General features: G+C 35.6%; 1 protein-coding gene across 3 annotated transcripts in view; it reads left to right on the top strand.

Moving 5' to 3' along the window:
• The window catches only part of ITCH (itchy E3 ubiquitin protein ligase), a 237,554-nt gene that overhangs the window by 219,546 nt on the left and 3,514 nt on the right, over positions 1–14,494 (top strand). For all 3 annotated transcript variants that reach the window (XM_077110773.1, XM_077110787.1, XM_077110780.1), the window contains 2 exons: positions 2,430–2,526; positions 9,541–9,613. In XM_077110773.1, the coding sequence (XP_076966888.1) occupies positions 2,430–2,526; positions 9,541–9,613 (170 nt within the window). The remainder of the gene's footprint in view (positions 1–2,429; positions 2,527–9,540; positions 9,614–14,494) is intronic.

The raw sequence follows: 14,494 nt of genomic DNA, 5'->3' as shown, positions 1-14,494 counted from the left end.
AAGATCTAAACATTAGGTCTAAGACCATAAAACAGATAGAGGAAAATGTAGGGAGATATCTTACGAAACTTACAATTGGAGGCGGTTTTATGGACCTTAAACCTATAGCAAGAGCACTGAAGAAAGAAATAAATAAATGGGAGCTCCTCAAAATCAAACACTTTTGTGCATCAAAGAACTTCATCAAGAAAGTAGAAAGACAGCCTACACAATGGGAGACAATATTTGGAAATGACATATCAGATAAAGGTCTAGTATCCAGAATTTATAAAGAGATTGTTCATCTCAACAACAAAAAGACAGCCAACCCAATTACAAAATGGGAAAAAGACTTGAACAGACACCTAACAGAAGAGGAAATACAAATGGCCAAGAGGCACATGAAGAGATGCTCAATGTCCCTGGCCACTAGAGAAATGCAAATCAAAACCACAATGAGATATCATCTCACACCCAGCAGAATGGCCATTATCAACAAAACAGAAAATGACAAGTGCTGGAGAGGATGCGGAGAAAGAGGCACACTTATCCACTGTTGGTGGGAATGTAAAATGGTGCAACCACCGTGGAAGGCAGTTTGGCGGTTCCTCAAAAAGCTGAATATAGAATTGCCATACGACCCAGCAATACCATTGCTCGGAATCTACTCAAAGGACTTAAGGGCAAAGACACAAACGGATATTTGCACACCAATGTTTATAGCAGCATTATTTACAATTGCAAAGAGATAGAAACAGCCGAAATCTCCATCAACAGAAGAGTGGCTAAACAAACTGTGGTATATACATACGATGGAATACTATGTAGCTTTAAGACAGGATAAACTTATGAAGCATGTAATAACGTGGATGGACCTAGAGAACATTATGGTGAGTGAGTCTAGCCAAAAACTAAAGGACAAATACTGTATGGTCCCACTGATGTGAACAGACATTCGAGAATAAATTTGGAATATGTCATTGGTAACAGAGTCCAGCAGAAGGTAGAAACAGGGGAAGATAATGGCCAATTGGAGTTGAAGCGATACAGACGGTGTAACAGGACTAGATACAAAAACTCAAAAATGGACAGCACAATAATACCTAATTGTAAAGTAATCATGTTAAAACACTGAATGAAACTGCATCTGAGCTATAGGTTTTTGTTTTGTTTTGTTTTGTTTTGTTTTGATTTTACTATTATTACTTTTATTTTTTTCTCTATATCAACATTCTATATCTTTTTCGGTTATGTTGCTAGTTCTTCTAAACCGATGCAAATGTACTAAGAAATGATGATCATGCATCTATGTGATGCTGTTAAGAATTACTGATTGCATATGTAGAATGGAATGATTTCTAAATGTTGGGTTAATTTCTTTTTTTCCGTTAATTAAAAAAAAAAAAAAGAGAAGGGGTAATTGGAGCTGAAGGGATACAGACTGTACAACGGGACTGGATATGAAAACTCAGAAATGGACAGCACAATACTACCCAATTGTAATGCAATTATGTTAAAACACTGAATGAAGCTGCATGTGAGGTATAGGTTTTTTTTTTCTTTCTTTCTATTATTGTTTTAATTCTTAAAAAAAAAAAAGAAAAGAAAAAAAAGAAAAAGATTTTAAGTTTTTAATCACATTCACTCCTACAAATTAAACTGAATCTTAAAAACAATATATTCACAAATGGAAACTGGAGTTGGAGTACATTTAATCCTTTACCTCTTATGCCCAGTGGATTTCATTTCTAATAAGTGACTTAAACATAATGAATGTAGATAGAGTTGATTCTAAAGAAAAAATTTTTTTATCTATTGACACTAGTATAATATGATAAAAGTTATTCTTTACCCCCCCCATAAAAATCATTCGGCTGACCCAAAATATTTATTCTGTAGGCTAGAAAGCATTGTCTAGAAACCTAATGCTTTGAGTTCGAATGGTAGGAGATAAAAACCACATAATTTTGGTCACACATGGTTACACCAAAACATAAGTGACAGTGAGGGAAAGAAGTTATTGAGTATATGTGTATTAGCATTCTGTGGCCTTGATTATATTTGTTCATAAAACTAAAACGTCAGTACTGAATCAAGCAGTATGTCCTTTGTCACCACATAAATGTTCTGTGGTCCTGGCAGATCTTAGGTGAAAAAAAGAAGGGGTACCCTGGAAGAGCTGATCTTAATATTGTATGAGTTAGGGGGCTGTTGAGTCCAAGACACCCTTCTTTTTCTCTCTGCCTGTAAGGATGTGGGTCCTAAGATTTATATAGCTTGATGGGACTTTGACAAATGTAGCCATTCTCCTCCATTCACTGGGTTGGGTGTAGTCAGTATTTAGTACAGCTAACACCAGGAGTTCATTTAAGATTTGAAATGACTGTTTTTCTTGTTTAATGTGCTAACATAAAATATGACCTACATATCTTAAAATATGCTTTTAATAGTTTGTTAAAGAAATCGATAATGAAAAGAGAATGAGACTTCTGCAGTTTGTTACTGGAACCTGCCGATTGCCAGTTGGAGGATTTGCTGACTTAATGGGTATGTATACAGGATCACCTTTCCTGTGTAGAAACTTGTATATCTCTCTACTGTTACATGAATGTGTATACAACTTATCAGGATAGTAAAAACAGGTCTAAAGCATTTTCTTAAATTAGTCACAGTTCACTTACGTTTGTGTAAACTTTCAAATCACTTTGTAATCTCTACCTCTGTAAAAATTTTAGATCCTTAAGCTAAGCCCAACATTTTAAGTTAGTAGCATAGCAGTCCTTTGTATATAAATATATTTGCTCATTCACTCATTTGGCAAGCATTGTAATGCCTCCTGAGAGCCAGAAACTATTGGCTGTATTATACTGTATTTTAATGTTTACCATTCTTTCCTATTACATTGGGAATTCCTCGAATATAGATCTGTGTTGTCATCTTTTTATTTCTGTTGCCTAGCACATTGACTGTGGCATATTAGTCACTGATTAAAACGTATTGAAGTGAATGACCATGCAAATATTTACTTTGTGGCTAAATTAAAAATTAAGTAAATTAAGTATTTTTTTCATACCAGAATTTTGTCAAGACCCATTAGAGAATACACAGAAGAGGTTGTGATTCCCAAGCCTATGGACCTCTTGGGGACCAAAGTTCTTAGTCCATGAAGTGACATACCTGTCATTCAAAGTGGGTTGTAATAATTCAAATAAGAGAAAGACCATTGTGGTTGGAGTAGTCAGGGAAGGGCACTAAAGAAAGTGGGACTTCATTCAGGCCTATAAGTATTTACCATTAGTATTCTAAGCAGGGGCAATACCAGAAATAAAGGTATTAAGGCATCCTGTTGGAGTGCTTTTTTTTTTATTATTAATTAAAAAAAAATTTTTTTAAATACCAAAAAAACACCAAACAAATGCAAACAATTGTAACTTTTGATCATTCCATTCTACATATGTAATCAGTAATTCACAATATCATCACATAATTGCATATTCATCATCATGATCATTTCTGGAACATTTGCATCTATTCAGAAAAAGAAATAAAAAGGAAACAGAAAAAGATTCATACATGCCATACCTCCACCCCTCCCCCTCACCAATCACCAACATTTCACTCTAAATTTATTTTAACATTTGTACCCCCTATTATTCGTCTTTATTCCATATGTTTTATTTGTTGATAAGGTAGATAAAAGGAGCATCAGACACAATGTTTTTACAATCACCCAGTCACATTGTGAAAGCTATATCATTATACAGTCATCTTCAAGAAACATGGCTACAGGAACACAGCTCTACATTTTCAGGCAGTTCCCTCCAGTCTCTCCATTACATCTTGACTAACATGGTGGTAACTATTTAATGCATAAGAATAACCTCCAGGATAACCTCTCGACTCTGTTTGGAATCTCTCAGCCATTGACACTTTTTTTTTGTCTCATTTCTCTCTTCCCTCTTTTGTTTGAGAAGGTTTTCTCAATCCCTTGATGCTGAGTCTCAACTCGTTCTAGGATTTCTGTCCCACATTGCCAGGAAGGTCCACACACTCCTGGGAGTCATGTCCCATGTAGACAGGGGGAGGGTGGTGAGTTTGCTTGTTGTGTTGGCTGGAGAGAGAGGCCACATCTGAGCAACAAAAGAGGTTCTCTTGGGGGTGACTCTTAGGCCTTATTTTAAGTAGGCTTGACCTATCCTTTGTGGGCCCAAGCTTCATATGAACAAACCCCAAGATTGGGTGGGGGCTCAGCCTATAGCTTTGGTTGTTCACACTGCTTATGAGAATGTCAAGAATTCAACTTGGGGAAGTTGAATTTTCCCCTTCTCATCATCCCCAAAGGGGACTTTGCAAATACCTTTTTATTTACTGTTCAGATCACTCTGGGATTTATCGGGGCATCACTCTGGAGAAACCAACAAAATCTCATGTTGTTGGAGTGCTTTGTGTAGCTGAAGCAGGGGGTCAGAATTAGAGAACTGAGTCCATTAATTTTGGATACAGAATGTGGAATCAGTTTAACAAAGACTTTAAAACTCAGGCCAAAATAATTTGGACATTAGCCTGAGGGCACTATTAGAAGCTGTGGAAATTTTTGAATAAAGTGAGGGAGTCACTTGCTGAAGTTGCAATTTGGGAAAATTTGATAGCAAGGTATAGGGTAAATTAAAGATGGGGAGAGCCTGGAGATAAGAATTTATCACAGCAATGATAAGAACCTGATCTTAGGAGCTGGAAATGGAAATAGAAAAGAAGGGATAAAAAGTATTTGTAAAGTCCCCTTGGGGGAATGATGAGAAGGGGGGTATTCTAGTTTGCTAGCTCTGTGCAGTAGAGCAATATACCAGAAACGCATGGCTTTTAAAAAGGAGAATTTAATAAATTGCTAATTTACAGTTCTAAGGCCAAGAAAATGTCCCAATTAAAACAAGTCTATAGAAACATTCTGTTAAAGGCATCCATGAAATGATAACTTGGTCCAAGAAGACCAATGAAGTTCAGGATCTCTCTCTCAAGTGAGAAGGCACACGGTGAACACAGTCAGGGCTTCTCTCTCAACTGGAAGGGTACATGGTGAACATGGTGTCATCTGCTAGCTTTCTCTACTCGCTTCTGATTTCATGAAGCTCCCCAGGAGGTGTTTTCCTTCTTCATCTCCAAAGGTCACTGGATTATGGGCTCTCTGCTTCGTGGTGCTGCACCATTCTCTGCTCTCTCCAAATCGCCTTCATTCTCCAAAATGTTTCCTCTTTTATAGGACTCCAGAAACTTATCAAGACCCACCAAAATGGGTGAAGACATGTCGTCACCTAATCCAGTTTAACAACCACTCTTGATTTGATTACATCTCCATGGAGATGATCTGATTACATACAGTATTGAATAGGGATTATTCTGCCTTTACAAAATGGGATTTTGATTAAAACATGGCTTTTCTAGGGGACATACATCCTTTCAAACCAGCACAGGGAGAAAATTCAAATTCCCAAATAGGGAGAATTCCTGATATTCTCACAAGCAGTGGGGACAACCAAAGCATTAGGGACAACCAAAGCAATAGGCTGAGCCCTCAAATCTTGGGGTTTGTTCATATGAAACTTATCCCCGCAAAGGTTAGGCTAAGCCTACTTAAAATTAAGCCCAAGAGTCACCCCCAGAGAACCTCTTTTGTTGCTCAGATATGACCTCTTTCTCTCAGCCAACACAACAAACAAACTCACTGCCCTCCCCCTCTGTACTTTGGAAATGACTCCCAGTGTTGTAAACCTTCCTGGCAACATGGGACAGAAATCCTAGAAGGAGCTGGGACTCAACATCAAGGGATTGAGAAAACCTTCTCGACCAAAAAGGGGAAGTGAGAAATGAGACAAAGTGTCAATGGCTAAGAGATTTCAAACAGAGTTGAGAGGTTATCTTTGAAGTTATTCTTACGCATTATATAGATATCACCTTTTTAGTTAAGGTATGTTGGAGCGGCTGAAGGGAAGTGCCTGAAACTGTAGACCTGTATTCCAGTAGCCATGTTTCTTGAAGATGATTGTATCATGATACAGCTTTTGCAGTGTGACCGTGTGATTGTGAAAGCCTTATGTCTGATGCTCCTTTTATCTATGGTATGGGCAGAAGAGTAAAACAATGGATTAAAAATAAATACAAAGTAGGGGGGAAAAATGTTAAAATAAATTTAGTAGATTAAATGCTTGTGATCAGTGAAAGGGAGTTATAAGGGTTTAGAAAAAAATAGGAGAAACAAAGGCTGAAATATATTGGGTAGATAGAAATAATGGCAATTAATGAGAGTGAGGGGTATGAGGTATTGTTATGTATGAGTTTTTTTTCTTTTCCTGAATTGATGTATATGTTCTAAGAAATGATCATGGAGTGATAAATACACAACTATGTGGTGATATTGTGAGTTATTGATTATATACCAAGAATGGAATGATCATGTAGTAAGAATGTTCCTGTTTGTATGTTGTTACATTTTTAAAAAATTAATTAAAAAAATAAAAGAAAGGATAAGTGCTAGGAAACTATGGGAATTGATTAGAAGAGGAAGTATAAAGGAAGAGTATCAAAGATGATTCCTAACTCAAAAAACATGGAGAAATGAAGTTATAAAGGAGAACATAGTTTTGAGGTATTGGGGGAGAATGAGTAGCTCAGAACCACTTGATTTTAAGGTAACTTTCAGAAATAAAGTAGAAAATTCCAAGGGGCAGTTGTGAAAGTATTACTGAAGTATGAGTTAGAAGTAAGAGTAAAGGCAGGGGTGGGGGGCAGTGCGATGGTGGCTCAGTGGCAGAATTCTCACCATGCTGGAGACCCGTGTTCGATTCTCAGTGCCTGCCCATGTAAGAAAAAAAAAGAGTAAAGGAGGAAAGCCCAGTCATCAAAGCAGTGAAATTTGAAACTGAGAATGGATGATCTTACACAGAAATAGAATACAGAGAGTTCAGAGCTGATGCTTAGAAACATTTATATTTAGTGATGAGACAGAAATTGCCTGGAGGCAGTTAATGGAGAGGCTATAGAGTGAAGAGGAGAAATTATTAGTGTAGTCTCTCAGAAGCTAATATAGAAGAAAGTTTTCTGTCCAGTGCTGCAGAGATATCTCAGAAAAGGATGATTTCTAAGATGTTTTTGGAGGGGCACCTTTGAGAATGCATTTAAATTTGAAGGGGAAGATAAACCATGTTGGGGATTGGGCAGGAAAAGATTAGTGACCAAAATGAGAAAAAATTTCTATATTTTAATGTTTACCACTCTTTCCTATTCCATTGGGAATAGGAAGCTACTCAATAAAAACTGGAAATCTTAAATCATATCATTAAAAAGAACTAGGTCTACTTTGGGGGAGTAATAACTGGGGGTTAGGTGGGGCTGTCTGAAACAACACAGAAGGATATTCTTGGAAGGCAGAGACCATGACGTTGTGGTTCATGAATTTATAGACCTTCTCAAGATCTGGTTTAATCTCCCTCCCTGTGGAGGAGAATGTTATAGGAGTATTGTATATAATCCTTTAATGTAGTCTTAATCTTTTAAGATCCAACATCCTGTTTTTTTAAAACAAATATTTGTATTGTCTCTTTTTAATATTCTGAAATGAAATTGGTAGATAAAATAACCTGTCTCCCATTTCTAAAAACATACATATGCATTGCATTATCTGTAATGGGAAGGAGGAATAAAAGTGATATATAATGAAATAAATACTTCAGTATTTGACTATTTGGGAATAACTAGAGTAGAAGATAAAATTAAGTTTACAGGTACTGGTTCTTATTTATGAACCAGTTTGGGATTGGGTTTGGGATTTGGGTTTGGGATTAAGAGATGAGAAGCCATTCTGTATTAAGCAGCACTGGAAAATGAAAGAAGAAAAGGAAAAAATAGAAAATTATAAAACTGAATATATATGATAAGAAAAAGAAGGAAATAACTTAAATAATGTAGGGTTAGTACATCTGCCAAAATGAATTACAGACTGGCAAAGTGAAGAAAAATTAGAAAAATGAGATTGCTCTTATTTTAACATACCAGAATAATTTCCAATGCTATGACATGGGTTGAGACAGTAGTGAAAATATATCTTCTATCATATAATCCTACTTCAGGCCTAGGCTCTCATACTTTAAAAAGCCTGGGAGGCCTTTTGTTATTTGAGATATAAGAATAAGAACATAGGTATAACAGTCTACCAGGAAGCCATATATTAGACCTTTAGGGACAGTGTCAGAATAAAAATGAGAAAAACAGGAAACTTAAAAGTAAAAACTTTGAGCATGTAATTTTTTACAACTAGATTTATCTTCCATAAAATTTTAGAAGGCATTCAAGATAATAATAATCAAGTCTCCTTCATTTCATATGTCTCTGCTGTTTTTTATTATTTGATTCTAAATCTATTAAAAGCAATCCAGGGCGGTGCAACGGTGGTTCAGCTGCAGAATTCTCACCTGCCATGCCAGAGACCCAGGTTCAATTCCCAGAGCCTGCCCAAGCGCAAAAAAAAAAGACCAGATTCTTCTTTGTTACGTAATGATTAGCGCTATTGAACTAAACTCATTTTTAACTGTGTGGTTAGAAGTGCTGTGATACATTGTGTAGAATACAGAGGGAGTAAATTATTTAATAATTGCAGGTGTAATTATTTAATAATTTTAAACTTCCCTCATCATAATAGCCATCTCCTATATTAGTGAACATTTCACAAAACTAGTTGTGAAAACAGTTCAATGTTATTAGATACTAAAGCACTACAAACTTATGTTTGTTCTGAGTTCAGTTGGATGGGACATAAATAAATTCTTTGTGCTGTATGGTCCCACAAGTAGAACATTTAGTGTTCTCAATCCCCTCTAATTAAAAAGTTCAGTAGCACTACTAATCAGTGTGGCCATCAGTTAAACTAAAACACTCCCTGGGGAGAGATAGTGACCTTTTAGAAACCTACTGCTTTTAAAATCATCATGCACTATAACCAGCTGAAGGAAAATCAAAAACAGGAAATGGCTGGTATGTGTATGTGTGTGTGTGTGTGCGCGTGCGCGCGTATTTGTTAGAAAAGAATGTATTACAAGTCCAATAAGTACAGGATACCCAAATAGTGTTAATATTGAATTCACTGGGATGTTTAAAGTTTTTATAATTTTGTATGGAAATAAAGTTTGTTTTTTGTGTGCATGTGAGATAATAGAGTGTAGTTTCCCTATTGTGTTTGAAATTAATAAAATGATTTGTGTTTTATTATTACCAGAGCTATTAGGAGTCATAAAATTGGGTTATTCTGGCTATGGAATGCTGGATAAATCTGCATTTTTCACCTTTTGGGCATACATTAACACAGTGATTCTGAAACTTAGTCATCAAAATCACTGAAAGGTAGTTAAAAACATTGTTGAGCCCCACCCCCAGAATTTCTGATTCAGTTGCCTGAGGTAGGCTCAGAATTTGTTATTCTAACAAGTTCCTTGGTAATGCAGATACTGCTGTACTGAGAACCAAACTTTGAGAAGCACTACATTAACAAACTGTTAATGATTTCATTTGTTTTAGGGAGCAATGGACCACAGAAGTTTTGCATTGAAAAAGTTGGGAAAGAAAATTGGTTGCCTAGAAGTCATACCTGGTAAGTAAAATCAGAAAGAGTAAGAGAAACAACACTTTTTCCAGTTATCATGTAGATATTAAAGCCTATGAGAAATTAGAATTGAAATGTTTTCTCCATGGTACTGAATTACTTGAACAGCTTTATTAAGCCATAATTCATATTCCATAAAACATATCCAATTTAAATGTATATGATTTTAGTAGATTTACATAATAATGTAAATCACTGCAGTACACCTTTAGAGCATTTCCATTACTCCAGAATGACCCCTTCTACCCACTTGCAGTCAGTCTTTATCCTGTTTGAATTTAGTGAACTTATCTTTTCTAATTTCATTTCTGGCTATTAATGAATAATGCTTCTGTGAACATCATGCACAAGTTTTTGTGTGAATATATGTTTTCAGTTCTCTTGGTATATACCTAGATTTGAAATTGCTAAACTGTTTTCCAAAGTAACTGTACCATTTTACATTCCTGCCATTAATGTATGAGGGATCCAGTTTTTCCATATCCTCACCAACATTTGTTATTTTCTTTCATTTGTATTAATAGCCATCCTAATATGTATGAAGTGGCATCTCATTGTGGTTTTGATTTGTATTTCCTTTATGACTAATGAAGTTGACCATCTTTTTCTTTTTCTGTGTCTATTGGCCATTTGTATATCTTCTTTAGAGAAATTTCTTATCTTTTCTTATTTTTAAAATTGGGTTATTTGTCTTTTATTGATGAGTTGTAAGAGTTCATATATATTTTGGATATCAGCCCCTTATCAGATATGATTTGCAAATATTTTTTCCTATTCTGTGGGTTGTCTTCACTTTCTCAAAGGTATCTTGAAGTATAAGTTTCAAATTCCAATAAAGTTCATTTTATCTATTTTTTTTTCTTTAGTTACTTGTGTTTTGGGTGTCATATCTAAGAAACCATTGTCTAACCCAAGGTCACAAAGATTTACTCCTATGTCTTCTTCTCAAAATGTTATAGTTTTAGCTCTTACATTTAGGTGTATGGTTCATTTTAAGTTAATTTTTGTGTATAGTGTGAGGTAGAAGTCCAATTTCATTCTTTTGCATATGAGTATCCAGTTGTCTCGACACCATTTGTAGAAAAAGACTATTCCCTCCCTCACTGAATTGTCTTAGGACCCTTGTCAAAAATTAGTTGATCATAAATGTAAGGTTTTATTTCAGGATTCTCAATTCTACTCCATTATTGTATATAACTTTTTTTATTGTATTAAAGCAAAGAAATCAAAAAGCAACAGTTTCAAAAAGCGCTCTTCCACAAGTAGTTACATGTCAGATCCCAGAGTTTGTATGGGCTACCATATGATCCTCTCATATTTTTCCTTCTAGCTGTTCCAGAATATAGGAGGCTAGAGCGCTTAAAATTGTTTTTTATCTTCACAATTGACTTTTTTCCTCCTTTTTTTGTGAAAAATAACATATGTACAAAAAAGCTATAAATTTCAAAGCACAGCACCACAGTTAGTTGTAGAACATATTTCACACTTTGACATGGGTTACGATTTCACACTTTTAGGTTTTAGCTGCTCTAAAATACCAGAGACTAAAAGAGATATGATTTTAATGATTCAGCATTCATATTCATTTGTTAAGTCCTATCCTCTATGTATAATAATTTCACCATCACCTATGATCTTTCCATACCTCTCATTGGGGTTGTTTGGGCTATTACAGTTCTAAAGTTTTGATATTGGAAGAGTATGTCACTAAAATGGGATAGGGAGATGGAACTATCTGATGTTCTGGAGAGGCTGGGTTAGATTTTAGGACTTATCTGTACCAGGGACCCATCTGGAGATTGTAGGTTTCTGGAAAGTTACTCTAGTGCATGGAACCCTTGTGGAATCTTATATAAATGTATGACTTTTTATATCAGTACCTCATTATCTTGATTACTGTAGCTTTGTAGTAAGTTTTTGTTATGTTTCTTGTTTTTTTCCTTAAAATTTTTATTTTTAAATAATTTCAACCTTATATGACAATTACAAAAGTAATACAAAACCCACATGGAAAACTCTAACATACCCCGCTTTGTTAATTTGCAAGCTGCCCGAATGTGATATACCATAATTGGAATGGTTTTTATAAAGGGGAATTTAATGTTACAAGTTTACAGTTCTAAGGAAATGAAAGTGTCCAAATTAAGGCACCGATAAGAGATTGCCTTAATTCAAGGAAAGTCCATGGGTTAGGAACACCTTTGTCAGCTGAGTAGTCACATGACTGGCATCTGCATCTCAAAGTTCTGGCTTGCTTAACATCTCATGGCAACATCTGCTGGGCTCCAAGCATCTCCAAACATCCGTGTCTCTATTCTCCATGTCCACATCTGTGTCAGCTCTGCGGTAAAGTTTTTGTGGGCTCTGTGGCTTCTGTTGTTTCTGTCACTCTGTCATTTCTCAGGTTTCTCCAAAATGTTTCCTTTTTTAAAGGATTCCAGTAAACTAATCAAAACTCACCTGGAATGGGTCGAGTTACATCTCCCTCTAATCAAATGTTAATATCCACAATTAGGCACATCGCATCTCCATGTAGATAATCTAATCAAGATTCCTACCCTCATTATCAGATCAGGATTAAAAGACATGGCTGCCTCTACAAGATTGAATCAGGATTAAAACATGACTTTTTTGGGGTACATACTTTCATACCAGTACACCCCCCCATTCCCAGATCTATCAGTTTTAAATTTTGCCACATTTGCTGTCTCATTCTGTCTACCTGTCCATCTTTCCATCTTATTGATCCATCTATCTATCTTTCTGTCTGTATTAACTTTTTCATGATTGTTTTTGGCTTATTCTGAGTCTTTTGCTTTTCCATATGCATTTAGGATAGGTTTCTCTGTATCTGCAGATGTCACCTGGGATCTTGATAGAGATTGCATTGAATCTATAGAATCAGTTTAGGGATTATCGCCATCTTCATATTATTTTATTTTCCAATCCATGCACGTGGGATGTCTTTCCATTTATTTAGGTCTTCGTAAACAGTGTTTTTAGTTTTCAGTATATAAGTTTTTCAAATTGTTAAATGTATTTTTGTTTTCTATGCTGTATGGTGGGGGTCACATTTCATTCTTTTTCCATGTGAGTGTCCTATTATTGCAGCACCATTTGTTGAAGTTTTTTTTGGGGGGCGGGGGGGATTAAACAGGCCAGGAATTGAATCCAGGTCTCCTGCATAGCAGGTAAGAATTCTACTACTGAACTATCCATGCACCCCCATCTTAAGTGTTTTTTTTTTTTTTTTTTGCTATTGTAAATTGATTTGCTTTCTTAATTTCATTTTCAGATTGTCCATAGTTTAGTGTATAGCAATATAATTGATTTTTCAGTAGATTTTTATTGTGCTAAAATATGTAAAACAAAATGTGCCATTTTAACTATTTTTAAGTGTACAATTCAGTGACATTAATTACATTCACAGTGTTATTCAATCATCACCACTGTCTAGTTCCAAAATTTTTCACTACCCCAAACATAAACTCTATACCCATAGGCAGTAGCTCTCACTTACCCTCTTCTCCCAGCTACTGGTAATCTGCTTTCTGTCTCTCTGTATTTGCCTATTTTCATTATTTCATATAAGTGGACTCGTATAGTATTTGTCTTTCTGTATCTGGCTTATTTCACTTAGCATAATGTTTTCAAGGTTCATCCATGTTGTAACCTGTATCAGAATTTCATTCTTTTTATGGCTGAGTAGTATTCCATTAATTGTACATACCACATTTTTTTTTAACCAGTCTTCTGTTGATAGAAACTTTGGTTGTTTATATCTTTTGGCTTTTATGAATAATGCTGTTAAGAACATTGGTGTACAAATATGTGTTTGAGTCCCTATTTTCAGTTCTTCTGGGTTTATATGTAGGAGTAGAATTGCTGGGCATAATGGTAGTTCCTTCTGTGTTTGACGTTTGAGGAACCACCTAACTGCCCCCCAGCAGCTGCACTCTTTTACATTCCCACCAACTATGTATGAAAGTTTTGGTTTCTCCACATGTTTGTGAACACTTATTTTCCTTTTTTTTAATTACAGCCATCCTAGTAGGTGTGAAAAGGTATCTTTTTAAATTGTAGTAACATATATACAACTCAAATTTTCTCATTTTAAGCACTTACAAGTGAACAATTCAGGGTGCACAGGTAGTTCAGTGGTTAGAATGTCCACTTTTCATTCAGGAGACCCGGGTTCGATTCCCGGGCCATGTACCCCCCAAAAAACAGTGAACAATTCAGTGATATCAATTACCTGTAAAATATCTTGCTACCATCACCAGCAGCCATTACCAAAAGTTTTTCATCACCTCAAACAGATTCTCTTTACCCATTAAGCAATAATTTTCTATCCCATCCTCCCACCCCTCTTCCTGGGCTCCTGATAAATGCAATGTACTTTCTGTCTCTATGGATTTGTTTACCCTAGGTATCTTACATAAGTGAGATCATACATGTGTCCTTTTGTATCTGACTTATTCCACTCAACATTATGTCTTCAAAGTTAATCCATATAATAGCATGTGTAAGAGCTTCATTCCTTTTTATGACTGAATAGTATTATATGCATGTGCCACATTTTATTTATACATTCATCTGTTGATGGTTACTTGATCTGCTTCCACCTTTGGCTATTGTGAGTAATGTTGTACAAACATCTGTTCAAATCCCTGCTTTCTTTTCTTTTGGGAATATACCAGAGGTGGGATTGCTGGGTCATGTGGCAATTCTGTGTTCAGTTTTCTGAGGAATGGCCAAACTAAATTCCACAGTGGCTTACTGTGATTTTGATTTGCAGTTCCCTTAAAACTAATGTGATCTCTAGCATCTTTTCATGTGCTTATCAGCCATGTGTATATCTTCTTCAGA

Source organism: Tamandua tetradactyla, chromosome 1 (genome assembly GCF_023851605.1).
Source record: "Tamandua tetradactyla isolate mTamTet1 chromosome 1, mTamTet1.pri, whole genome shotgun sequence".
Lineage (NCBI taxonomy): Eukaryota > Metazoa > Chordata > Mammalia > Pilosa > Myrmecophagidae > Tamandua > Tamandua tetradactyla.
This window is presented reverse-complemented; position numbering and strand designations above follow the sequence as displayed.